Source organism: Pongo pygmaeus, chromosome 17 (assembly GCF_028885625.2).
Source record: "Pongo pygmaeus isolate AG05252 chromosome 17, NHGRI_mPonPyg2-v2.0_pri, whole genome shotgun sequence".
Lineage (NCBI taxonomy): Eukaryota > Metazoa > Chordata > Mammalia > Primates > Hominidae > Pongo > Pongo pygmaeus.
Genome location: NC_072390.2, coordinates 21590748 through 21617970, shown reverse-complemented (window position 1 = coordinate 21617970; position 27223 = coordinate 21590748). Strand labels below are relative to the sequence as shown.

Sequence of the window (27223 nt, the reverse complement as noted above, 5' to 3'; positions counted from 1 at the left end):
TGTGGGATGTATGATAACTTCATTTTTCTAATTAATTTTTTGACAAATAATAACTGCATATATGTGGGGTACAATGTAATGTTTTCGTATATGTCTGCATGGTAGAAATATTCAATTCAAATGAATTAATATATCCAGCACCTCACAACTTATCATTTTTTGTGGTAAGAATGTTAAAAATCTATTATTTTAGCAATTTTGAAATATGTGATACTTTTTTTTATTAACTGTGGTCACCATGCAATGCAGTACATCACTAAAACATATTCCTCCAGTCCATCTGAAACTTTTGTATGTTTGATCAACATTTCCCTTTTCTTCATCGCTCTTCCCCCTGCCTCTGGTAATCTCCTTTCTACCCTCCTTCTGTGAGATTGACTCTTTCAGATTCCACCTATAAGTGAGATCATGTAGTATTTGTCTTTCAATTCCTGGTTTATTTCATTTGGCGTCATATCCTCCCGTTTCATCCATGTTGTTGCAAATGACAGAGTTTTCTTCTTTTTAAAGGTTGTATAGTACTCCATTGTGTATGCATACCACGTTGTCTTTATGTGTTCATCCACTGAAGGACACTTAGGTTGCTTCCGTATCTTGGTTATTGTGAATAGTGCTGAAATGAACACAGGAGTGTAGATATATTTTTGACATACCTATTTCAATTCCTTGGATATGTACCCAGCAGTGGGATTGCTGGATCATATGGTGATTCTATTTTTAGTCTTTTGAGGAACCTCCATACTGTTTTCTGAAATAGCTGTACCAATCTTCATTCTCACCAACAGCATACATGGGTTCCCTTTTCTCCACATCCTTGCCAATACTTCTCATCTTTTGTCTTTGATAATGGCCATTCTAATAGGTGTGAGGTGATATCTCATTGTGGCTTTAATTTGCATATCCCTGATGCTTAGAGATGTTGAGCGTTTTTTAATATATCTGTCAGCCATTTGTATATCTTCTTTTGAGAAACGTCTTTTCAGGTTATTGCCCATTTTAAAAATTGGGTTATTCGTTTTCTTGCTACTGAGTTGTTTGAGTTCCTTATATACTTTGGATATTAGGCCCTTATCAGAAGTATGGCTTGCAAATATTTTCTCCCATTCTATCGGTTGTCTCTTCATTCTGTTGATTATTTCCTTATGATAACCTGATTTTTAAAAAAGTGAGGTAGCATGACTTCTGCAATGAAACAAATAGACAAAAATCCCAAAATAAAACAACAGCAAAAACCTCCCTGCAGTTTGGTTTTCTCTCTGAGTTTAGAGAATGAGAACAAATAAAGTCTAGCATATTTGCACAACAAAAGCATCATAGAAAAGGGCAGAGAAAAATCAAAGCTTTAGGGCAGGTGGGCTTTTGTTTTTATCTGGCAGGATAAATTCCATTTCCCAAAGTTCATGATGCTAGTGCAACTAGTTTTCTTCCGAAGTTCCTGTAGGACCTGCGTGTTGGCCGTTTTTAGATGGAATGTTAGAATTCAGAGAAAAAATGTTTTCTCACATTTTCAAGCACTTCAAAGCCACCATTTACACAAATAATTTATTTTTTAATTAAAATGTTACCTGTTCTTTAAACTTGAGGACTCCTACTGGGCCATACCTCATTAACTGAGAATGTTATTATAGATACATGAAGGTAATAGAATTGGATGTCTTAGTATCATTAAAGTACTTCATTAATTTATAATGTACTCCTTGTAATTAGTATATATCAGTGATGTGTTACTTCACTACCTTCTGTTTATAGCAACATGTGGTTAACAGAGGGCTCCTTTCTGTTCTGTGCTCTGTTCTCTTAAGTTCTTTTTCTTTAGTTTGATGATGAAAAAGAAGAATGAGACTACATTTTCTAAAAATTGGTTTTAAATTGATTAGGATGAAGTGATAACATAAAAGAGGTTTCTTTTCCTAAATATTGGAGATTGATATTCAGGATTCTGTTTTAAAAGTCTGATCCTTTGGGCTTCTGACATTCTTGTTAATATTGCTTTATGTTTAATGGAACATTAAAATATCTGAAAAACATTTTGTAAAATGCTTTTATTATTATTCTACTACTTTTTTTTGAGATGGAGTTTCGCTCTTGTTGCCTAGGCTGGAGTGCAATGGCACGATCTTGGCTCACCGCAACCTCCACCTCCCAGGTTCAAGTGATTCTCCTGCCTCAGCCTCCCGAGTAGCTGGGATTACAGGCATACACCACCACCCCTGGCTAATTTTTTCGTATTTTTAGTAGAGACAGAGTTTCTCCATGTTGGTGAGGCTGATCTCGAACTCCTGACCTCAGGTGATCTGCCTTGGCCTCCCAAAGTGCTGGGATTACAGGCAAAATGCTTCTATTATTATGTAACATATGGAGCAGTTTATAGATTAAATTTGCTTTTCCTTCCTATTCTCACTAAAAAGTTAATGTGGGCGTTTGTTTTCCTTTTAAGAATCCCTTTTTAGGCCAGGCATGGTGGCTAATGCCTATAATCCTAGCACTTTGGGAGGCCAAGCCCTGTGTGAGGATTGCTTGAGGCCAGGAGTTTGAGGCCAGACTGGGCGGCTTAGTGAGACCCTGTCATTCATAGATAGATAGATAGATAGATAGATAGATAGATAGATAGATAGAATCACTTTTAAAAACTGCTCCATGCAAGTCCTGCATTTTCTTCCTGGAGTGCTGACCAGTGGCAGTGCACCGCAGACCCCAGTCTAAGGCCTTGGGAACCAGCTTGAGAAATGAGTTTCTTCCCCAGGGTGTCTGTGAGGGCAGAATGGCCCAGGAGGGACATTTGAACCTTGGGAGGAGCATAGCTGTGGCCTTGGGGGCAGGTGGAGCTCCTCCCACCCTGGCAGCCCCTGTGGGAGCCCCCATGCCCGCAATGGGGTCGTGGAGGCAGCTGCGTGGCTTTTCCTTTCTGGCCTCTATAAGCCTGTTAATTGTAATGCTTCTGCTGGTCATCAGGAAAGTGACCTCTTGCTTTTCAGTTTCAGAGGCGGAGCACAGAGAGCCGCGGCTGGGACCAGGAGCACCCGCGTGCAGGTGCGACTCTGCAGGATGCTGGCAGCGGCGTGGCCAGGGGCGCCCGTGTTCTGAGGGCCTGAGGGCCAGCCCCTCCACCCGCGCCATGGCCTCCGCGCCCTGGCTGGACGGCTGACGGGAGCGGGGACCGCCGCCGCCCAGGTGCCACACCCAGGTACCGCCCGCCCGCGCCAGAGCCGGGCAGGTGGGCCGCGGATGCTCCCAGAGGCCGGCCCAGCAGAGCAATGGACTCGGACAGGCTAAGATGGAAGTGACCTGAGCCTCGCCCGGCGGCTTCCTCGACGGGACAGCGCAAGAGTTGGAGCACAGGCTTGTCCGGGGAGCAGTATGCCGGAAGCTGGTTTTCAGGCTACAAATGCTTTCACAGGTGAGCATGCTCCAGGTAATCCGAGGCTTTGCCTCCACTCCTGGGAGGCAATAAACTCCCAAACCACTGCAGGCAGTGAACTTACCTTTGCAGTCAGGAGCTGAAGGCCAACGCAGTCAAGGGCTCAGGCTGCTGTGGTGACTGAGTTTGACAAAATAATAATGTGTTTTCCTTTGCTCTCTCAATAGCAGTTTGAAAAAGTGTTTGACACTTTTTGCTTCTGTTTTTGTTGAATGATAGGATACACACAATATTCTGCAGTATTCGCAGCGTCTTCCAAGTCTCTGTTCTCTAAGGAAATATGTCACTTGCTGAGTGAGGGTAGGGGAAGTGTGGTTTCTTTACAAAACCGGGAAGATTCTCTGAGGGAAAAGATTAATTGCCGATGTGTGCTTGGTGCCTCCCCATCTTTAATTTCTCACATTTATTTGTGTGCTTGGGGCAACTGGGCAGAACTCGTCTTGCAGTGAGCGGGGAGAAGTGGGACACCCCAGTGTGCTGGTGATTTGGCCCTGGCTGGCAGTTTGCAGGGAACCACACAGTCTGGCTGGTGCCCAGAGCCCTCGCCCAAGACACAGGGGATTTTGAATTCGGATCCTGGCTCTTTTGTCTGATTCACGTAACATTCCAGGAAGCCACTTAATCCTCTGGGCCTCTGGCTCCTCGTAGACAGACTGGGCTCTGTGACATTGAGGAACTTCATGGAATCCAGGGAGAATGTGTTTACATAAAAGAGGTTTTGTGGATGTTGCCTTTCATTTAAAAGAAAGATGGTAGAAATAGTCACAAGAAGTGACCCTATTCTCTGGTTCTGTGAGTCCCAGAAGTTTGCAGCTTTTCAGATTTTGTGGAGGGAGCAGGTCAGGCTGTTGGGATGCCTGGAGAGAGGGGCAGGGGCTCAGGCTTGATTGGCATGGGCCTTCTCCTTGGATTAGATGTCAGCTCCTAGACAGCCTTGCACCCCTCCACGGTCCCCGTGGCTTCGGCGTGAAGAGATGGAGTGCCACTGTGGTGTCTCTCCAAGGAAGAACGAAGGGATGGGTCTTCCCAACCTCGGCCGCTTCCATGGGCACCTGCAGGCGACTTCCTGAGGCAGCTTGCACCACATAGTCTGTGACATGGGGTCTCAGTGACAGTGCCTCCCCCAAGTTGTGGGAGGTGGGTCAGGGCCCGTGCTGGTGAGCTTGGCAGCTGTGTAGATGTCTCCCTCCAGATTGTGAGGGGCTGGTTACTCTCTGGACCATGTGGATGAGCTCCGCGGCTGTGTACACCTTCCTCCCAGGTTGTGGTGTGCGGGTCATGGCCCATGTGGATGAACTCTGCAGCTGTGTAGATGAAGGGTTGGGGGAGCACGTGCAAAGCTAAGCTCTCTTGAACCATCTTCATACCTGCAGCCCAGCTGTCTAGAAACCCTGTCCTTCCTCATTCTTACTGTGTGTGCTTCAGCTGTTTCCATCTCAGGAGCGGCTCCCTCCTGGATACCCCTCCCCTCCCGATGGGGGTGGGCAGCTCCCTTGTGGATACCCCTCCCCTCCAGGCGGGGGTGGGCAGCTCCCTCGTGGATACCCCTCCCCTCCAGGCGGGGGTGGGCAGCTCCCTCGTGGATACTCCTCCCCTCCAGGCGGGGGTGGGCAACTCCCTCGTGGATACTCCTCCTCTCCAGGCGGGGGTGGGCAGCTCCTTTGTGGATACTCCTCTCCAGGCAGGGGTGGGCAGCTCCCTCATGGATACTCCTCCTCACCAGGCGGGGTGGGCAGCAACCTCGTGGATACTCCTCCTCTCCAGGCGGGGGTGGGCAGCTCCTTTGTGGATACTCCTCTCCAGGCAGGGGTGGGCAGCTCCCTCATGGTACTCCTCCTCACCAGGTGGGGTGGGCAGCAACCTCGTGGATACTCCTCCCCTCCAGGCGGGGGTGGGCAGCTCCCTCGTGGATACCCCTCCCCTCCAGGTGGGGGTGGGCAGCAGAAGCAACTGAGAAGTGGCTGGGTGTGTGCTCAGCCTCCTTGTCCCTTCTCCCCACACCCCAGGAGGCAGCTGGGGAGGAGCGGCACCTAGGAGTTGATGTAAAGAAGGTCTTCAGAGTAGTTCTGGGAGGAAGAGGGAACAAGAAAAGAAAAGGAAGTGAGCATGGGACAAAAAGAGCCCGAGGCAAAGTGGCACACTCTTTTAGGAAGCTGCCCTGTCCGTGGACCTGACTGCAGGGTGGAGGCCGCAGGGTGGCCCACAGAGGCCAGGGTTCTGGGGCCGTCTCCTCACCCTGCTGCACCTGATGGTGGTCCACGTGGCTCCCACTGAGACACCGACGCCATCCTCACACTCTGGGGTGCTGGGGATACCTCTGCCCCAAGAGAAAGGGAAAGGCCAAACTGAGGCTCTGTTTAGAATACTCAGAATCCCGTGGTTCTGCCTGGAGGATTCTTGCAGGCAGGGCAGTACCTCTCACATATTAAGCCAAGGTATATGGCAGCTGTTATCCCGGGGCCTGTGTCACCCCACCTTCCTCCCCACTTGCTCACAGCCACCCACTTGTAGCTCCTCCCCAGCTCACGTTTTTGTTTTATTTGTAATTTGTGAATAATAGCTTTCTATATTGGTAGGTTCCAGTGAGATGTTTTGATACATGTATGTGTTGTAGAGTGAACAGTTCAGGCTAATGGGCTCTGCTCATCACTGCACATTTTATCATTTCTTTGTGCTGAGAATACTTTGGCTCCTCTCTTTCAGCTCACATTTATGAGTTTCCCAAGAATCTGTTTCCTTACTTTGGCCTCTTCCCCGCAGTGTCAGCTTGGCTGAGGAACAGGTGTGTTGGCGGCAGTGGTGGGGTGTTTGCCACAGCCACCGTTTTGGAAACTGTGTGCCGGGAACCGTGCTCCTGCTGTGTGTCCTTTGCCAGGTGTCACAGCAACTCCGAGGCCGGTGCCGTCATGCTGGCCTTGCTCCCCGCGGGGCACGCTCGGTGCAGGCAGGAACTGGCTGGTGCCAGTGGCCTCTCCTGATTGTCTCACGCTGTGTGGCCTTGGGTACACACAGGGTTCCCTGGGGAGCTTCCCCACCACCTGGGTCTCACCCTCAGAGACTGAGATTTAGTTGGTCTTGGCATCACCTAGACCTGCTAAATCAGGACTCTCATCCCCACAAGATCCCAGGTGCTCGGCTCGCTTTAAAGTCTGGGAAGCACTGGGAGCTGGCACCCAGCAGAGCAGTGTTCAGAGAGAGGCCGGGGTGCTCGAGGGGGTCATGTCTCAAAACAAAAAAAATCACCTGACTTGTGCCATTCCTTCAGCACGGGGATCAAAGTAATGGGTCTGCCTGTTCTCAGACCATCATGTGTTGAATAGTGTTCACACTGTTGGGTGCGCCAGCACCTGCAGGGCGGCAGTTTTAGCTTTCCTATCTCTCTCTAGGAAGTAACCAGCAGTGAAATAAGGAGATGTGAGTGCCTGGCCTTCTCTGGAGCTGGGTCCCTGGAGACTTGGCTCATCATTTTTTTTTTTTTTTTCTTTTTTGAGACGGAGTCTTGCCCTGTCGCCCAGGCTGGAGTGCAGTGGCACGATCTCGGCTCACTGCAAGCTCCGCCTCCCGGGTTCACGCCATTCTCCTGTCTCAGCCTCCCGAGTAGCTGGGACTACAGGCGCCCGCCACCACGCCCGGCTAATTTTGTTTTGTATTTTTAGTAGAGACGGGGTTTCACCGTGTTAGCCAGGATGGTCTCGATCTCCTGATATCGTGATCCACCCGCCTCGGCCTCCCAAAGTGCTGGGATTACAGGCGTGAGCCACCGCGCCCGGCCGGCTCGTCATTTTTATTCTTGGTCTCCCTTCCCATCTGTCTGCCCACATAGTTCGCAAGAGTCCCTGTGATGTAGGATGCAGGGGCTGACACGCTCTGCCTGCCCAGGCAGCTGGGTGAAGGTGTAGCTTTAGAAGGAGGCGTGCAGGAGTCCGGTGCCCAGCCCACTGCCTTAGTTGGGTTGCTGTTCTTAAAATTTTGGATTTTGCTGATTCTCTGGGCTAATGGAAAGGAGTCTTGCCTTAGATAAGGCATTGAGGCATCTTCCCTAGGCTTTAAATTTTGTTTTAGGGCCAGGCAAACATCACTGGACAGTTAACCATACGTCCACTAAAAGAAAGTTGTCACTTTATGTTCCAATTATCTTGGAGGGTGGAGGCTCAGAATTCCTCTTTAAGAGGGTTTTGGGCAGCACTCTGGCTGTGGGGGAGGGCTGGGAGACCTGCCATGAAGCTGCATTTGTTTGGAGCGTGTGAAAGTACCATGAGTGGGGTGGGAGTTTGGAAGGCCCCTGTCCCCATGCCACGCTGGCAATCTGGTGTGATGGAGTTCACTCTGACCTCGTGTCTCCTGGGTGAGTGTGGGTATACTCACATAGATGCATATTTAACTTCTTAATTATGATCTTAGGTGAATGCTTGCATACAGGAATTGATACATTATTTTTAATTTTCTCAGCATATACAATTTAGAAATGATTTTAGTCATTTAGATACTATTTTATATCAAAAATTAATTTTTTCCTTTTACAAGTAGCATCTGCTCATTGTAAGCAAACTTGGAAAGCACAAGAGTCAAAAGAATAAAAATAATTTCCCACACGCATCTTTGCCATGTGACTCTTTCTTCGGGCAACATTTTGGTTTACATCTTTCCAGTCTTGTCTTTTGCAAATTTCTTCCTACAGAACTGTGTTCATAATAGTAGTTAATATAGTAACCTGATCATTCCCTTTTAACATTACATTACGAGCATTTTTCTTATAAATACGATTTTAAATTGCTGCATAATATTTTCATGTACATGTACTCGAATTTTAAAATTGTGTTCCTATTGTTGGATAGTCCACTTTTTGACAGTTTTCACCCTTATGAATAACGCTTTGATGGACACCTTTGTGCATAAAAGCTCTTCTGTATATTTGATTATTTCCTTAGGATAAACTCCCTGAGGCAAAATTATTGGGTCCAAAGATGTGAATTCTGTTACAGCTTATAATTAAATTTCCAGAAGGATTGATTGATCCTAACTTTTGAGGCTGCACTGAAACTGGTTTCCTTCCGTTGCCAGTCACCTGTTCACAGTGACTGTGCTCAGAATTGGGTGTGTCCTCCACGGTTCAGCTGTGCGTGGAGCGGCCCCCACCTGCCTCACAGGGCACTTGTGAAGCTCTTTGCAGCATGCAGCTCTGAAGGCCACCTGAGTGCCATGTGTTGTGTGGAACACCTTCATGTTACACTTGAACATGTAAAAACACAGATGTCCTGAACTTACTGTTTTTGTGCTTCCAGGCCCTCTTTCTGCCTGGCTGTCATTCACTGAGGCAATGATATACGTGAATGGACTTGGGAAAGATAAGACTCTGGCTGTCCTAAAAACAAACCCCCAGTTCCTCTGAGCAGAGGGAAGCAGGGACCCTTCCAGGCTGGGTCCACCGGCCTCCGTCCCAGGTGCCATCATAGTGGTGGAGATTTCACCTGACATTTCTTGTGGTTTCGACTGACTTGGAACGCATCCTTTCTGGGTGTCACCACACTCATCCTAAAGAGGTTGCTGACTTGAGATTCTGCCTCTTCCCAGCCCATGGTACCACCCTTGGATACTGCAGAGGTTTTGCACAATTAATTTTCTTAGGCTTTTTAAATTATTTTAATGTTAGAGAAAAAACATTTAACCTCAAATAACTAGGTAAGTGAACCAAATTACTATAGAATTTATAGCGAGTCTTTCTGGTGAAAGGAGAATCAGATCTAATAGTTAAATAAATTAAGGTTATTTCTCTCATAAAGGAGGAGGAGGGTAGTTAGTAGTCTTTGTCTGTCTGAAAGTGCTATTTTGTGGATGTTGGTGACCAGGTTTTCTTAGCCACTAATGAGACTGAAAAAGAATCACTTAAATGGAATAGTTGGAGCTGTTTCCCCTGTGGACTCCAAGTGAAGGATGTAGGCTTGCTGGGGGTGTGACTGGGCTGCTGTGTTCAGGAGCAGCTCCCAATGTGCCCTTCCCACCCCACAGACCTTCCGCGCGTTCTTCATCCCTCTCCTCTGCAAAGTCGCACCTGTGGCTGACCCACGGATGCCCTCAGCCCCCGCCTCGCTTTAGGACATATTGAGAGCTGTTCCTCCATGAAAGGAGTGGGGGTGAATTAATGGCCAAAGCTTGGAAGAAGAAACTTAAATCAGTTTCTTTACTACAGAACTTTTTAGTCTTTAATATGGGGCTGTGCAGTATGAAGGTCCCAGGTGGGCAGGCAGCGGGCAGTGTTTTCCAAATGACAAGACCTGGAAGGCATTTTAGAGAGAACAGCAGGCAGGGACAGCTTCTCATAGCACGTACTCTGGAGAAGCCACAAATGTTTTGGGGGTCGCCTCCTGCCATCTGCAGCTCCCGTGTGCCTGTCCCACCTGCGCCAATGCAGTGGTCCCTGGCGGGCTGCTTCTGTTGAGCAAATATTGACGGAGCTCTTGCCAGGTGTATGTCAAGTGCTGCAGAGAAACAGTGTCATGAGACTGTCTCCCTGCCTCCGTTCTCTCCTCTCTCTAGTTCTGCCGATGCTCTTTAGAGTGAGGTTTTAGTGATAAGTTTCCCTTGCCCCAAAACTTTCCAGGGCTGCTTCTTGCTTCATAACAGGAGTCCAGGCACCTCATCCTGGAGTTCGAGGCCCCGAGAGTTGCCTTCCTTCATTCTTGTGCTGTGACCAAAGTTCCGGACCCAGTGACTGTGAGCCCACCCCTCAATCGTTTGTGCAGTTTTTAATGGCGATGCTGTTGCTGATGCTTTCTCATCTCCTGCAGAGTCTCTCCTACCACCTTCCTCTCCATCTTCAGGATCTGTCTTAGGTCCATGTAATCTTTTGTGATGTGTACAGGAGAAGCCTAGACAATCTTCCTACTTGCAATTTAGTAGGTGTAGAAATGATTGATAATGGCTTTTTGTAAAAATATCAAATGCTTTTTCTCCAGGGAAGTTAAGTTTGCTGAGAGAGCCATTTGCACATACTGTGGTATGTGTACTTGGTTTTTCCTTCATGCTGTTAGCCTCGAATCTAGTCCTCAGTTATAAACCTAACCTTAATTGATAACGTTTCTGTGTGTAAATAACATATAATTTATGTTGTTATTCCCATAAGCACCAAACTCTTCTCCATTTTCTTCCCTGTAAACCATTCTATACTGTTTCAAGATAATCAAATGTGATTATCTTTTTTTTAGAGGCATCGTGGTAGTCTCATGTCTGAGATGTGTACTTACCCTTTTAAATAAGGATGAGAAATAATTTCAGTATTGCCTGAAATTATATTTATTTTAAGGTTACTTGAGTGTGTATAACATAAAGACAGTTACAAATATCTTTTTATAGCTCTTAAATAGCTAAAATATTCAAAGCAATTAAATATAAAAATTATGAAGTCAGAAACATTCCAATTAATATTTAATCTGACAGATGAGTTTGTTTGCTGAAACCTTTCATTTTCCAGCTTTTTTTATTTATGGTCAGAGCATCCTGCAGGGAGACTTCGTGATGGTGACTGCTTGTTGCTGGATGTTAGGGCTGATACCACAGCCAAGACCAGTTTGAATGCTGGCTCTACCGTCAGTAAGTATGAGCATTGTTTGAGATGAATCCCCTGCCACTGAGTATCCAGGATCAAAGCAACCTACATGTCTCATTAGGTTCTTTGGAAAATGGGGGCTTTTGTTCATTGTACATCTGAAACTTGGATGTTGTAGTTATCCCTGAAATGGAGCCACTTAGCTCTGGAGAATTCAAACGTGCAGAAAGCAGGTGACTGCTTCCATACGTGGCCTCTTGTACTTTCTTAGGTCCTAGCCTCTTCCTCTGTTAGTGTATGGATGTCTCTGGAGTCCTTCATACTGGATTCTCCTGTGCTTTCTGTTGGCAGATGAGCTCAGAGGCCGGGGAAGGCATTGTTTCCAGCAGGAGCAGCCAGCCCCGGTCACGCCCCAGTTCCTGCTCTGTGACACTGATGGATCAGCTGACCTCTCTGAAGTGCACTCTTTACCACACTGAGGTAGAGATAATGGCCAGTGAGTAGGTTCTGTATAAGGATTAAGTGAAATAACATTTGTAAAGTACCAAAACACAGAGTCTAGCTTATAGTGGTGCTCGATAAATGTTCTTCCCCGTCTTCTTTCATGGTCTTCTTGAAGTTGACTATACAGAAAGGCCTCATAAAAATCAGGGGTTCATTTAACAAATATTTAATAGTTGTCATGCCATACTTCTGTCCCAGGAGTGTACAGTCTGAGTGTCATCACGATCTGCACAGTTAGCTGCCATAGCTCTGATGACATCACATGCAGGTGTGGAGGTGGGGGCTGGCATGGGGGTGGGGGCTGGCAGGGTGGGAGCTGTTGTGGGGGTGAGAGCTGTTGGGGTTGGAGCTGTTGTGGGGGCGGGAGCTGTTGTGGGGGCGGGAGCTGGCGTGGGGGCGGGAGCTGGCGTGGGGGCGGGAGCTGGCGTGGGGTGGGGAGCTGGCGTGGGGGCGGGGGCGTGGGCTGCAGAGGTTGAGGATTTTAGCTTATCCCCCGGGGCCCTCTGCTCGTGGGAATGAATCTCCAGCACAAGACTTCCCCTCTGGTTCCTTATATCCTGTTTGATAGGGCTTTTAGCTGAACTTGAGCCCTGCCACCTGCCTGTGCTGGCCTGATAATCGCCTCTCCTCCAGAGTCTCATGGAGTCGTCACAGGCCAAGGGTCTTCAAACTTGGCTCGAAGTAAAGTCCCGGGTCTCTGTGTTTTTTCAGGATACTATGTTTAAATGGGGGAACCCAGAAATGGGATGCAAAAATAAACAAGTTTAACATCTGGGTGGTGGTTTATGGTTCCATTAAATTTTTTTAACCAATAATAGTCCGTATGGGAGTATGGACTCTTTTTTCTCTCAATTAATGTTGGCATTTGTAAAATACTCCAGGGTGGTGTGAGAAAGACATCTCCTGGTTCAAGATTTCCCAGGGGCAATAAAAGAATACAAAATAATCACGTGGTGCCCTCGCTGGGCATCTAATTCTATGGTCTGTTAGCACAATCAGCCTTGCTGTCCTTTGTGGATGCTCAAGTCCCTGATATAAAATGATTGTGCATATACTTATAACACACAGACATCCACTCATAGACTTTACATCATCTCTAGATTACTTATGATACCATATACAATATAAATGTTGTGTAAATAGTTGTTATACAATATTTTAAAAATTTGTATTGTTTTTTATTTTTTAGACAGGGTCTTGCTGTGTCACCCAGGCTGGAGTGCAGTGGCGCCATCATAGCTCACTGCAATCTCGACCTCCTGGGCTCAAGTGATCCTCCTGCCTTGGCCTCTTGAGTAGCTTAGACTACAGGCTCATGCCACCATATCTGGCTAATTGTTTATTTTTTGTAGAGACGGGGTTTTGCCATGTTGCCTAGGTTGGTCTCAAACTCCTGGGCTCAAGCGATCCTCCTGCCTTGGCCTCCCAAAGTGCTAGGATTACGGGTGTGAGCCACTGCACCTGGCCTATTTTTTATTGTTTTATTGTTATTTGTATTTTTTTCCTCAATATTTTAAGTCTGCAGTTAGTTGAATCCGCAAATGTAGAAACTGGATACAGAAGACTGACGGTACAGCTGTAGAGATTGTACAGAAGAAAATACATTAATAAATGTTTCTAGGTGCCGTATTGCATTTTAAAGAATTCCTTTAAAGAAGCCATATTCCAGTTGCCAAGTAGACAACAGGCCTCCAGACTCCCTAGGAGATGAGGGTGTGCCCATTTTACACGGGGGTTCTGTCCTAGGCTTGCTGGGTCCGCCACCCCAGAGAGAGACCAGCCACAGCTGCTGTTGGGTTTGCCTGACTTTTTTTTTTTTTTTTTTTTTTTAGATGGAGTCTCTCTCTGTCGCTCTGTTGCCCAGGCTGGAGAGCAGTGCTGCGATCTTGGCTCACTGCAAGCTCCACCTGCCGGGTTCACGCCATTCTATTGCCTCACCCTCCCAAGTAGCTGGGACTACAGGCGCCCACCACCATACCCGCCTAATTTTTTGTATTTTTAGTAGAGACACAGTTTCACCGTGTTAGCCAGGATGGTCTCGATCTCCTGACCTCGTGATCCACCCACCTCGGCCTCCCAAACTGACTTTTGTTTTTAATTTTTAAAAACTTTAATGCCCTTTTGCAGCAATAGGGTCTTATTATGTTTTCCAGGCTGGTCTTGTATTCCTGACCTCAAGTGATCCTCCTGCCATGGCCTCCCAAAGCACTGGGATTACAGGCATGAGCCACTGTTCCCTGCTGGGTTTGCCTGACTTCTTAGGAAAATCATCCTGAGATCAATGTTTCTGAATCCCACCACCTGTCTCTTCTTATCTTGTCTGTGGGGCCCTAGAGTAGCAGGACCCATGTCCTTGGCACTCACTGAAAAAGCTATGGGACCCAGCAGGCCCTGCCCTAGGACGACAAAGCACGGTGCTACCACGGCGCAGCACTCCTCGTACTGGGAGCTGGGGAGAAAACCAGCCTGGTCTATCATCTACACTCATTTTTTTCTTTTGTGATAAAATTGCAGAAAATTCAGGGTGTTTTCCCTGCCCTTTTGGAAGGATGCTATCTTGATCTCAGCGCACGCTGTTTCACAGAGCTGACATAAGGAGTGAAGATTAATTGTCTGCCACGGCAGGTGCTTTCGCATATGTGGCCGTGTGTGCTCCCTGAGGCAGCCCCAGGAGGTGTGGGCGTGATCTGAGTTTGTGGCTCAGGGTCTGCACAGGCCCAAGAGACCCTCCTCGAGGACACACTGGCCAGTGGGGGCCACCGTGTCAGGGTTGAAAGTGGGGCTATCTCAGATCCTCCCACTGTGGCGTTTCCTTCAGAACTGAGTCGGGGCAGGAGGGGACGGAGGGAGAGAGGCAGGGGCTGAAGCACCGAACCGAATGCAAATACTAAGCATTTGATAGGGTTGTCTGTGTTCTAAGTTGGAAAATACAAACTTTTCCATGTCTACCTTAGATAACCTCACTGGTGTTTGTCATTCTGCTTTTGAAATGCTTAGGCGTGAAAGCAGCACAGTGTCACGGTGGTGATGCTTGCGTAGCAGTGTGAGTGTGCAAAACTGAAAATGGGAAAAAATGGGGCATTTTATGTTACATACATTTTACCACAATGAACTAAACAGTTTTGAAAAAAAGAAAATTGCTTCAATACCATTGAGCTTATCAGAAGAGCTCAGATTTGAGTGCAGGTCTTGATGGGAAGTAGGAGAGCAGAAAGATGGGTGGGAAAGTGGGAATGACTGTGGGTGGGTAACGAGGGTCTCAGTTTTGGCTTAAGGACAGGTTTCGAAGGAGATGGGCGGCCCCTCCCACTAACAACTTGATGTGTAGTGAACAATGCTCTGTTGATGTGGGTTTGGTGCTCACAGGGAGGATAGGCAGTGTGCTGGTGGGCTGCTGGTGTCCTCACAGCCTCTGACCACCAGCCTGGACATAAGGATCCCACTCTGCAGAACCAGGCCCTGCCAGTGACCAGCCCACCCTCCCCGGGGGCACTATAGCAACTGTCTGTTGTTGCCTGGGACTCACTTCCCTACGGGGCATTGGTCCCAGTATCGCGTCCGCTCTCATGGAGTATGCTCGTGCGCAGAGATGCAGCCACCCAGCTCTTCATCTTTGTAACGATGTTTGGGGCTGGGAGTAGTGGCTCACACCTGTAATCCCAGCACTTTGGGCGGCCGAGGTAGGAGGATTGCTTGAGCCCAGGAGTTCCAGTCCAGTCTGGGCAACATAGCAAGATGCCACCAGATGTGGTGGTGAGTGCCTATAGTCCTAGCTACTCAGGAGACTGAGGCACAAGGATCGCTTGAGCCTTGGAGTTTGAGGCTGCAGTGAGCTGTGATCACACCATTGCACTCCAGCCTGGGTGACAGAGTGAGACTTTGTCTCAAAAAAAAAAAAAAAAAAAAAAAGAAAAGAAAAAAAAAGACGCTGTATGTATTTTGCCCTAGAGAGAGTGGACAGTGATGTGTTTATACACATGTGCATGTTCCTGGGCTCAAATCCTGGCTGTACCACACCACCCTGTGTGGCATATGGTGAGCAACCTAACCTCTCTGTGCCTCAACTTCCTTATCTATAATGTGAAAATGACAATAACAATAGGTACTTTAGAGGTTTGTTGGGGAAAATACATCCATTTATGCAGATAAAGCACTTGCAACCAAGCCAGACACATGTGTAAACATGCAATACATAGTTATTGTTATTTCAGGCACACTGCTGCTACTCAAACATGACTTTATGGCAACAGGCAGTTGTTAGCCATCGACTCACTTTATTGACCAAACTTGGCCCCCAAATATTTGCTAACTCTGAGACCCCAGCTCGCTATCTGCAGCGCCACATGGGCATCCCATTTGCCAGTGGCATCTGAGGACATCCTTAGAAGAACAGCTCCTACGGGTTTCCAGGGATGGCAGCATTATGGGAATTCCTGCTGTAAACTCACGTGAACATATGGCCTTCTATTAATAGTTCATTTTTAAACAACAACAAAACAAGCTTCGGATTCTTGTAGATGCCTTGGTAAGTTGATCTTATGTCCCTGCATGATGAATTGTTCTGAATGTATTCAATGAAGATCGATTTCCCCACAGCGAGACTCTTTATTACCTATTTGTCATTTAGATGCAATTATTTTGCCACATTTTATAGCAAAGTGGAAATAGAATTTAAACAAACATGTCGCTGAGCAGTTTAGACTCCATATCTTTATCGTTACTCTTCCCTGTTGTTTGTTTGATGCAAACGTTTCTGGGCCTGGAGAGCCAGTTGGCGTTAGCGGTTATTGACTTTCATTGAATTTTACGCTGGGCACTGGGCTAGGTGCTTGGAAATGACAAAACAGGAAAATATTTTGTTGAATAAAATGCTACATAATTTGCTTGGATGGCAGGCTTCTTTGGGGGCAGTTCGTCCATGTCACATATACTTGCACAGTTAGGTTATTCTTTAGCGTGGGGGTAAAAGAGACGGAATCATGCAAGGTGCGGCGATTTCATTTTTGCATATAAAAAAGTGCCATGGGGTCTTTGATCCACCTCCTTGTGTCCTTTTAAGATCCTGGAGGCCTGAAGGGATTTCTGTTTCTGGCAGGAATTTGGGCTTGGGTCAGAGTCCAGGGGTGAGGGTAGGCCCACCTGTCATGGCACTGGGGCTGGGCTGCTGGGTGTGGGGCCCAGACCTGTAGGCTCCAGATGGACGCTTCTGTTTGTGTGGTCCGTGCACACGTGAGCAGCCCAGACTCTTAGAAACGCGGTGATGGGGAGGAGATGGTGAAAAGAGTATTTATGATTGGAGCTCAGGGCTGGAGAGGAACCAGGGCAGTGACGAGCCCAGCTATGTTCACAGGCGTATCTGTCATATTGCGAGTGAGCCCATGAGAGGGAGCAAAGCCTTCTTCTCTCACACATTCTTTTGAAACACTTTGACCAGAAGAAGCCTTGCTGTTGGTGTAGGGATGATGGAGGAAAGGACGTGATTCACTTACAGGCCATGAGTGAGCCACAGAGGCCCACTCCTAGGTTATTGACTTCACATGTGTTCCTGGAGCACTTGCTGTATACCAGACACTGTAGTAGGCACTGGGGACACAGGGCTGAGTAAGGTGGAGGCAGACCCCATGTTCATGGAATTCACACATGTCTGGGGAGACAGAATAGAGTAAACAAATGTATCCTGCCATTTCAGACAGCATTCAGGTCCCGTAGAAAATCAAGTATGGGAAGGAGGTAGGCGAGGGATGGGGAATGGCCGTTGCTGATAGGAGGGCAAAGCGAGGCCTCGCTAAAGACAAGGGAGGGCAAGAGCACATAGAGAGCAGGGAGAGTGGGCTCAGGAAAGAGCAGCCAGGGCAGAGGACACTCGGGCTGGAACAGAGTCGGTGTTTGGGGAACAGTGTGTCAGCTGTCCAGAGGCCACACTCCCAGGAGCGGACTGGCAGGTGGGCAGTCACTGTAATTTCATTCATTTCCAAATTAAGAGAGAAGCTGGGTAAGACTGTCAATTTTGGCTAGGAATGTTTGCTATGTATTTAATACATTTATATTGTCTTTTTCTGAATCATCGCTTTGAAAAAAAAAAAAAACGTCCCTTTCTCCAACACTGAGTTTCACCACAGTAGAAGGGCTTTATATTTAGGGTTACTGCACTTTATGTATTTCCTGGCTCCTTGTAAGTGCATTGCTCAGATGTGTTGGTGCGAGTGTGAGAGGAGCAGGCAGGGGGCTGGGCGGACTCTCCTGTGCGTCCCCGAGGCCCCGGGAAGAAAGTCGCCCATCCTGTGGTGGAGAGGATGACCCACGCTCAGGTCTGGACAGCCTGGGCCTGTCTTCAGGAGAGTCTGGTGCAGGAAGCAAATGACAATGTTTTGCTTGGTCTTTGTCCCCCAGATGCAGGCTGCAGCCATTTGGGGCCAGACACATGGAGAATGGGGTCTGCTCCCAGCCTGGGTTCACTTCTAAGCTGGACCTGCCTTGGGGACTCCGAGGCTTTTTCCTTCTGTGTGGTTTCAGCCCCCCTCTGGCAGGTGACCAGCGCCACCAGGCCCTGCTGGAAGTTATCCTCACGCTTCCCTGAGGTTTGTGGACTGACTTCACAGTTTCCAACGGTGGTTCCTCCTTATCCGGGACGATGGCAGGATGAAACAGCGCAGAGAATCAGCGGTGGCACTTTGCCAAATCGCTCTTTCATCTGCCATACTTTGTCTCTTCTCACCTAAAATGAGAACATCTGATGCACTTTTCATGATATTTCAGCATTAAATACCGTCTTTTAAAAAGATAGGAACTAACAACGTGCTTTTCCCTTCTTTTCCAACAGAGCCTTCAGGCTGTGGGCCCCGTTCCTTTTTGTTTGTGCCCCTGGGCGAGTCCTGATTTCTGTGCAGGTGTCAGCGCAGCCCCTTGCCCTTTCTTTACAACCACAGCTGCTACTTGGTTATAGGACCCTGCTACCCTGACCCGAACTCACACTTCTCTTATAAACATCCCATTTTCAGAAACTCACTTCTAGCGTTAATAGTTCCTCAGTAGCTAAATCTTGAATTACAGGATTGTTGTCTCCAATAACTTGAACAATTTTATAATCTAGATTACCAAAACATGTTTTGGCACCTGCAGGGCTCTTCTTTTAATTAAAAAGAGACTTATGAAAAATTAAAGATCTCTTCGTTTTTAAGTGAAAAACATTACAACTTTTGGGATGCTGAATCTGGATATGTTTTTGTGACCAAGAGTCCTAAGAGTTCTGATTTCTAAAGTATTTGTAACACGTTGCATTTGTTTCTGTAGCTCCTAGGTCAGTGCTGCTTCTATAGACAGCAATTAGTAAACATACATTGAATGAATGAAATGGTATTTGTGATGATTTGGGGACTCTTCCATCATTCAAATTCCAAATTGCGAAACCCAAAGAAAGTTGAATGGATAAATGTCAACCAGGAAGGAAATCTAACAGTTTTGTCTCGAGGTTTTATCAGGAACATGGGTAAAGGTGATGAAAAACATGCTTATCACATTTGCGAATGACAGGAGATTGGAAGGGGTTGCTCTCCCACTGGCCTTCACAATGAAAACTTAGAAACAACAATATTAAAACATTAAGCCAGTCTCCAAATGATATATGGTGAAATGATAATAGCACATTCTTATGCTGAAATAGTATGTAGCTATTAAAATGATATTGAAAAACAGTATTTGCTGTCCTGGAGAAAGGCTTATGATACATTTTGAAGTGGAAAAAAGTACATCCTAAAACAACATGAAGAGGATGATTCTGTTTTTTAAAATAAAGAATAAAGACTTAATAGATGGATGCATACCAGAATGCTAACAGGGACCACCCCTGAGTAGGAGCATGAGGCAGTTTTTACTTTCTTACCCTTGTTCATTTATAAAGTTTCTTTTTTAAAGTAAGAATGGAAGTGTTTTATCAAAAATGAGTTAATAATAACTGTTCTTTTGTGGTGAATAAAATAAAACGTGGGGACTGGAGTCTCTCTTCTCTGGTGAATCTTCTGTGGTGAAAAATATATCGGTCTGGTGCAGTGTCATAGACTGACACTAAGACCCATGATCACTTCATGACGTTATTATCAGGAAAGAGTCCATCTGAGAACAGATAGCAAAACTCTGTTTGCTTTCAGAATAAATTGCAGTGAGTGTATGTTGGCAGTTCCTGCATTGTGAAACCCACAACGCTGTGTGACCTTGGGTGAGTTACTTCACCTCTCTGGGCCTCAGTTTCTCTGTGAAATCAGGAATTAACATGGTCTCTGAGACCCCCTTCTGATGGTGAATGTGTGATTTGGTGATTTTGTGGCCCTGCGTCATGACCTTATTTAGTTCTCTTTCAACAGGGGATGTTTTACTGCCTTGCAAAATCCTCGTGGGACTGCCTGTCTTTATAGGAGCCAGGGTGTAAATGAACAAAATTCAGATTGGTTCTCATATATTTCACCTCTGAAAGAAAGGGCATGGGGAGGCCATGACCTTAAAGCAGGTTTTTTTCTGTTGTCTGTGAAGCCTGTGATGATTGAGAGTGGGTGGGACTGGCGGGAAGATGTTTGGGTGGAAGAGGGAGGCCATCTGGATGCGCCCTGCCCCAGGGAGGCACCCAGCCTGTAAGGAGGTGATGTCTACACTGAGCACAATGACCCTGAACCTGGGGAGGCTGAGGCAGGGCCTCTGATTCCCACCCTGTCCCCCGATGGCTAGGCTAGTGTGGCCTGGGAAATGACTTTCATCTCTCCCTCCAGGCATATATAAGAGGCCAGTAATTTCAGATTCTGCTGCTTGTGGATGAATGTCTCAGAGAGCTGGGAGGCGCCCTGGAGGATAGAACCCTTCCTTGAGCGTTGTTGAGGTGTGTCGGGGGTGCCGTGGCACAGGCCCCCTCCACTGGGGGGCATCACTGTTCCCTTGCTCTGTGTCCACGCTGTTTCCCCTGCCCCTAAACAGGCGTGCAGATGTGCACGGGACACTCGGAGGCCGGATGCTCGACAGAGTGGAGTGCCGCGACGGTGTGGCCGCAGCCTGGCTGTGCCTTCACAACGCAGCTGCAATCAGAGGAGCCGTGGGACGCTGTCCCACATGGACACAGCCCACTCACTGGGTGCTGCTCCTGTGCTGAGCGCTGCACTTTTATTGTCGTTTAAAATTTATATTAAGATGCAGCCGGCGTGGTGGCTCACGCCTGTAATCCCAGCACTTTGGGAGGCCGAGACGGGCGGATCACGAGGTCAGGAGATTGAGACCATCCTGGCTTACACGGTGAAACCCCGTCTCTACTAAAAATACAAAAAAATTAGCCGGGCGTAGTGGTGAGTGCCTGTAGTCCCAGCTACTGGGGAGGCTGAGGCAGGAGAATGGCGTGAACCCGGGAGGCGGAGATTACAGTGAGCCGAGATCACACCACTGCACTCCAGCCTGGGCGACTGAGCGACACTCCGTCTCAAAAAAAAAAAAAAAATTATATTATGATGCTTAAAAAGTAACTGTACAAATTCAGGACCTATTTTAATATGCGTTTCAGTTGTCGGTGGTGTTTCAGAAATGCATGCAAAAGAACTGAAATCGCAAATCTCTGTAGGTGGTATGAAGAAGGAAAGAAAAAAGAAGTGTGAGCGAAACCCAATGAAGAGGTTGTGAAAGTAGGTGTGACCTCTGTGAACCCTGAAGCAGTGGGAACCCCTGGGAAGGTCACGGATCTCCTAAGGGAAGCTGCACATTTGCTTTTTTGATAAACAGAAGGTAGTAATGATGAACAAATACAAAATTATTATTATAATATTATTATGTATAATATTAATATTATTAGTTAGCATTTAATTATGTACCATGGGTTAGGTGCTGTGCTGAGTGCTTCGTATATAGCATCTCGTTTAATCTCCACAGTGACTTCAAGAAGTAGGTATTGAACCTGTTTTATACCCCAAAGACTGAGGCTTAAAGAGACAATACATCTTGTTGGTGGCAGAGTTGGACTTTGTACCTAGGTTATCTGACACTGAACCCAGGACCTTAACCTAGTATGTGTGATCTTAAAATGGAGAATGTAAACTACAAGTTCATTGCCACCATTTTTTTGTTTTGTTTTGTTTTGAGGCGGGGTCTCTGTCATCCATTCTGGAGAGCAGTGATGCAATCATAGCTCAGTGCGGCCTTGACCTTCTGAGCTCAAGCCATCCTCCTGTCCTCCTGCTTCAGCCTCCCGAGTTGCTGGGACCACAGGCACAAGCCACCATGCCTGGCTAATTAAATTTTTTTTTTGGAGAGACAGTCTCGCTGTGTTGCCCAAGTTGTTCTTGAACTCCTAGCCTCAAGCAGTCCACCCGCCTCAGCCTCCTAAAATGCTGAGATTACTGCAGGCGTGAGCCACCGCGCCTGGCCCCTATGCGAGCATTTTCACCATTGGAATTAGAAGCGCTTCACTGTGGACTGATGAGCTCTGGCATGCAGGGCCCTGTCCTGCTGTGAGCTGAGGGTGTCTGAGTGCCACAGAGGTGTGGGTGAGCACCCAGGCTCCTGGGCCTGCTCCTGTTGCAGCTCACTTTCTGTCCTCTAGAGCAGGCAGCTTATCTTGCTGTGAGAGACAATTCCTTCCTAAGTCCGTTTCTTTAAACTCAGTAAAGGTTCCGCGGTGATTCTTACTGTGCAACTTTGAAAACACCAATAACACATTTCTTGATAGCCGAGAACGTTGCCTCTACTTTTGCAGCATATTTTACTCTGTCATCTAACAGAGCTGGGCACCCATGCTGGCAGCCCCTGTGCTAGGGGACCCACGCCCATGCCGTTGTGTTATGCCTGGGCCCCCTGGGGAGCACTGTCCTGGATTCCTGCCTACTGGTCCTCTTGGCTGATGATGGATGGTGAAATTGCAGCCCCCAAGTGACCTTGGTGCTTTCTAACTGAGAGAGTCACGGATCTCAGTTGGGAACACATGGTGCCAAGGTGCCATGGGCTGGTTTCTGCAAGTTGCTTGCAAGTCCTAGAAATGACAGTGACCTATAAGCAAGAAGCTTGGGACCTCTATATGTCAGGAAGTGACATGTGCAGTGCTCCCTGGGCATTTTCTTTGTTCCAGAGAAGCTGGAACGCCTGGCATCATGCAGAACCCCAACACGAGGATACAGTCAGGAGGACCTCATTTTCTGCCCCATCGATGCCGTGGTGCACGTGATTATTTTGTTTACTGGGGAAGAGGCTTCCCCTTTGTGCTGGGCCTGCCTGCTCTGGAATTCTCAGAGGAGCCTCATCATTCTGTCTCTGAGTGGGAGCCTACAGCGGGGGTGGGCAGGTTCCTGGGACCTGGATAGGGTGGGAGGCTGTTTCCCACGGTGCTGGCTGGGGCCGACTCCTACTAGGCCTGGTTGCACTTGCTCTCACTTGCCATGGGTTTTTGGCACAGTGGTCCCCTCATGCACCTGCTGAGGGGCCTCTGCACACTCACGGGAGGAAGCCTGTCCTCCAGGGCTGCTTGTCCCTGAGTAGAAATGCAACTGTCAGGGTGCTTAGGATGGTGTGGTGTGGCGGGTGAAGGTGGACTTGAGTCCATAACCTTTGGAGAGCAGACACTGACTCAGCAATAAAATGAGGTGACTGTTTATTAATGGCAATTTAAGTCCAGGACTGTCGGCCTCTGCCCTTTCATATGTGCCATAAACTTAGCACGGCGTGGCGGGCTGCGGGATGGAATAGTAAACAAAGTGCGTGGCTGTATGCATTTTAAGTTTTTCTTTTGATGGGTTCTCTGTGCACAGTGTGTAGGATGCCCCTGGGATATCAGCTTTCCCTACCCTTGCTGTAAATGTGCGCATGAGTGTGCGACACTGCTGGATGTCACCTGCGCGACTCTGGTGCACCCCTCATAGTCGCTGCTCTGAATGTGGCTCCAGAGCTTCTCTCATCTCATTTATTATTAGAGACATACAAGTAATTTAGCTGATAGGAAAATGTAATTTTTCCGTCATCATAGCAGTAGATTAATTGACGGTGATGTGATTATCCCGAGTAAATCTACCCAGTGTTATAGAATGCCCACGGTGCTGAGGCACTGTGTTAGCACCACAGTTGGAGGCAAAGATGAACAAGACAATGCATTGTGCCTCAAGTCACTTACATATGTTAACTGACTTTTCTAATTTGTACCAAGGTCTATGACCATACCACCCTGAACACACCTGATATCTTCTAATTTGTACCAAGGTTACCTGAGGGTACCAACACCGGTAGGAGCTGTATGAGTGCATCTTGTCCAAGGTTTCACCCCCTTGGGAGCAGATGGCCATTCGGAGCTCAGAGAGTCTTTGCCTGGCCAAATGGTGGGCGTGGTGCTGGCCAGCTTCTGAGAAAGGGAGCCAGGAGCTGATAGGGCAGTGGACTCGCCTGTCTGCCTTGGAGATCTTTTCTTCACAGCCCTCACCATTGCTTTTAATGACATATTTGTGTGTTTCTTATACTAGGGTCTGTCCCACCACGTTCCTGAGGGGAGGACCTAGGTCCCTTTGTATTAATTGTTCTAAGAACTCCATATTTAAGAAACCATAATTAGTCAATTTGACAAACAGCACCCCCCTTCCCATTTCCACATCTTCATAACTGGAATTTGGCTTATAATTGATCAGGTCTTACAACTACAATTGTGTGTATTTTCTTTTTCTTTCTTATTGGCACACAAAATATAGTGTCTTACAATTACTATCACCTTATATTCAATTATATATGAAATATAAAGTCCAGGCACAATGGCTGATGCCTGTAATCTCAGTACTTTGGGAGGCCGAGATGAGAGGATCACTTGAGGCCAGGAGTTCGAGACCAGCTTGGGCAACATGGTGAAACCCCATCTCTACAAAAAATACAAAATTTAGCCAGGTGTGGTGTTGCAGGCCTGTAGTCCCAGCTACTTGGGAAGCTGAGGTGGGAGGATCACTTGTGACTTCAAGTTTGAGGCTGCAGTGACCCATGATCATGCCACTTCACTCCAGCCTGGCTAACAGAGTGAGACCCTGTCTCAAAAAAAAAAAAAAAAAAAAAGAGAGAGATACAGTAGTAGGGTGTGAGCCGTCGAAAACCAGTCAATAGAAGGCACACAGCTTTTTTTAAAAAATTTTTTTATTTTTATTTTTTTGGCGATGAAGTTTTGTTCTGTCGCCCAGGCTAGAGTGCAGTGGTACGATATTGGCTTACCGCAACCTCTGCCTCCTGGGTTCAAGCGATTCTCCTGCCTCAGCCTCCCGAGTAGCTGGGATTACAGGCACCCGCCACCGCACCTGGCTAATTTTTGTTATTTTAGTAGAGATGGGGTTTCGCCATCTTGGCCAGGCTGATCTTGAACTCCTGACCTCGTGATCCACCCACCTCAGCCTCCCAAAGTGCTGGGATTACAGGCAGGCACACAGCTTATTAATCGAGCTTCCTTTTGGCTTGGAAGTTAAGATACCTTTTCTTCTTCTTCCCCGTAGCTCCCTTTGTTCTTTTTTTCTTTTTTCTTTTTGAGACGGAGTTCACTCTTGTTGCCCAGGCTGGAGTGCAATGGCACAATCTCAGCTCACCGCAACCTCTGCCTCCTTGGGTTCAAGAGCTTCTCCTGCCTCAGCCTCCCGAGCTGGGATTACAGGCATGCACCACCATGCCCGGCTAATTTTATATTTTTAGTAGAGACAGCGTTCTCCATATTGGTCAGGCTGGTCTCGAACTCCCGACCTCAGGTGATCCGCCCGCCTCGGCCTCCCAAAGTGCTGGGATTACAGGCGTGAGCCACCGCGCCTGGCCAGCTCCTTTTTTTTCTTTCTCCTTCTCGTCTTTTTCTTCCTTCTTCTTTTGCTTTTAGAAAGTTTGTTGGGTGTTGTAAATCCCATACAGTGAATATGGGTTACTTTTTAAGCAATGGAAATAAGTTTACTGAAGTGATGATGATTACATCATTTGGCTTTGTGTGCACAGAGTGAAGGTCTCTAAGAACATCTTACTGAGACTTCAGAGGAGCTATGTGATCCTGCCTTTGTGTCACAGCCCACCCCTGACCCCCAAATAGGCCTGCCCATGAGGAGCTGGGTTCTGCCTGTTTTCCACATTACCTCCGTGACGTGGTATAATCACACTGTTTATTGTTTTTTGTTTGTTTGTTTGTTTTTTCACTAGGGAAGTAACTGGCTAGTTTCATAATACAGATGAGACCGGGCCTCATGGTAGTGAGCGAGTGATTGAGGAGGGCCTGGAAGGGGTGGGTAGGCTGTGGCCTCCCCTCCCAGGGAAGGGGGAGATGTGTGGGGGCCCCCTTGGGGATCCTGTGTAAAATGCTTAATTGCCCTCTAGGGATCTGTCCTTAACTATAGATAATTCCTCACCATATTGTTTGTGGTTACCCTGCCTATAGATTATTAAATAACCTTGTCTCTTATTTATTGCCATTATACACAGGAAGACTTTAAGCTACTGATGGGTCAGACTATTAACCTATTATATCTTATGTGCAATTTGCATTCTTAAACGTTTCTGTCTTCAACCTGTATCTTACTTAGTTTCTAGAACATATGCCAGTTTTGTATTATATCTGACAGCATGAACATTCTCTAAACTTATTCTTAATGGACTGTTTCATTCTTAGATTAGGGACAGCTTGGGCCATTCACAAGCTGGAGAAGAAGAATTTCAGATGAATTCCAGTTAGTACATGTAGAAGAATTGAGGAAAATAGAAAATCACCATCAGAACATCATAATAATGATTGCTGTAGGTGAGACCTGATACTGGGTGCAGAAATTAGTCAATGAGAAAGGAGAAACAAGATATTTGAATAGTCTCAAAGTGTCTTTCCAAGTATAAATGTTTATTAATTATGAAAAGAAAATAGTAAGTTTAGAGTGAAGGAAACTGGCAAACACTGAGTGCTCAAGGTCAACATCAGCAATGATAAACATACCCACACGTGGTACCCCAGGGCACGACGCACTGAGTGAGCACACTGCCTCTGTGGTGTTCTTCCCAGTAATGCAGAATCTTACTCTAATGGTGATAAGACACCACACAGACCCAAATCGAAGGACATTCTGCAAAACACTGGACCAGCAGTTTTCAAAAGTGTCAAGGCTCTGAAAGACAAGGTGGGACTTCCTATCTGACATGGCATGGGGGCACTAAGGAGATGGGCCAAACACACCGCAGGCTCCTAGATGGGATCTTAATGGGGGACACTAAGGAGATGGGCCAAACACACCACAGGCTCCTAGATGGGATCCTGATGGGGGGCACTAAGGAGACGGGACAAACACACCACAGGCTCCTAGATGGGATCCTGATGGGGGGGCACTAAGGAGATGGGACAAACACACCACAGGCTCCTAGATGGGATCCTGATGGGGGGCACTAAGGAGACGGGACAAACACACCACAGGCTCCTAGATGGGATCCTGATGGGGGGGCACCAAGGAGATGGGACAAACACACCACAGGCTCCTAGATGGGATCCTGATGGGGGGCGCTAAGGAGATGGGACAAACGCACCACAGGCTTCTAGACGGGATCTTGATGGGGGGCGCTAAGGAGACGGGACAAACACACCACAGGCTCCTAGACGGGATCTTGATGGGGGACGCTAAGGAGACGGGACAAACACACCACAGGCTCCTAGATGGGATCCTGATGCAGGCACTAAGGAGACGGGACAAACACACCACAGGCTCCTAGATGGGATCCTGATGGGGGGCGCTAAGGAGACGGGACAAACACACCACAGGCTCCTAGATGGGATCCTG

At 47.3% G+C, this 27223-nt stretch overlaps 1 protein-coding gene across 16 annotated transcripts in view; it reads left to right on the top strand.

The window, feature by feature from the left end:
- Positions 1-27223, top strand: part of LDLRAD4 (low density lipoprotein receptor class A domain containing 4) — a 439373-nt gene that overhangs the window by 166359 nt on the left and 245791 nt on the right. For all 16 annotated transcript variants that reach the window (XM_063653354.1, XM_054461261.2, XM_054461258.2 and 13 more), the window contains one exon: positions 2976-3397. In XM_063653354.1, coding sequence (XP_063509424.1) covers positions 3358-3397 — 40 coding nt within the window. In that variant the 5' untranslated portion in view covers positions 2976-3357. The remainder of the gene's footprint in view (positions 1-2975; positions 3398-27223) is intronic.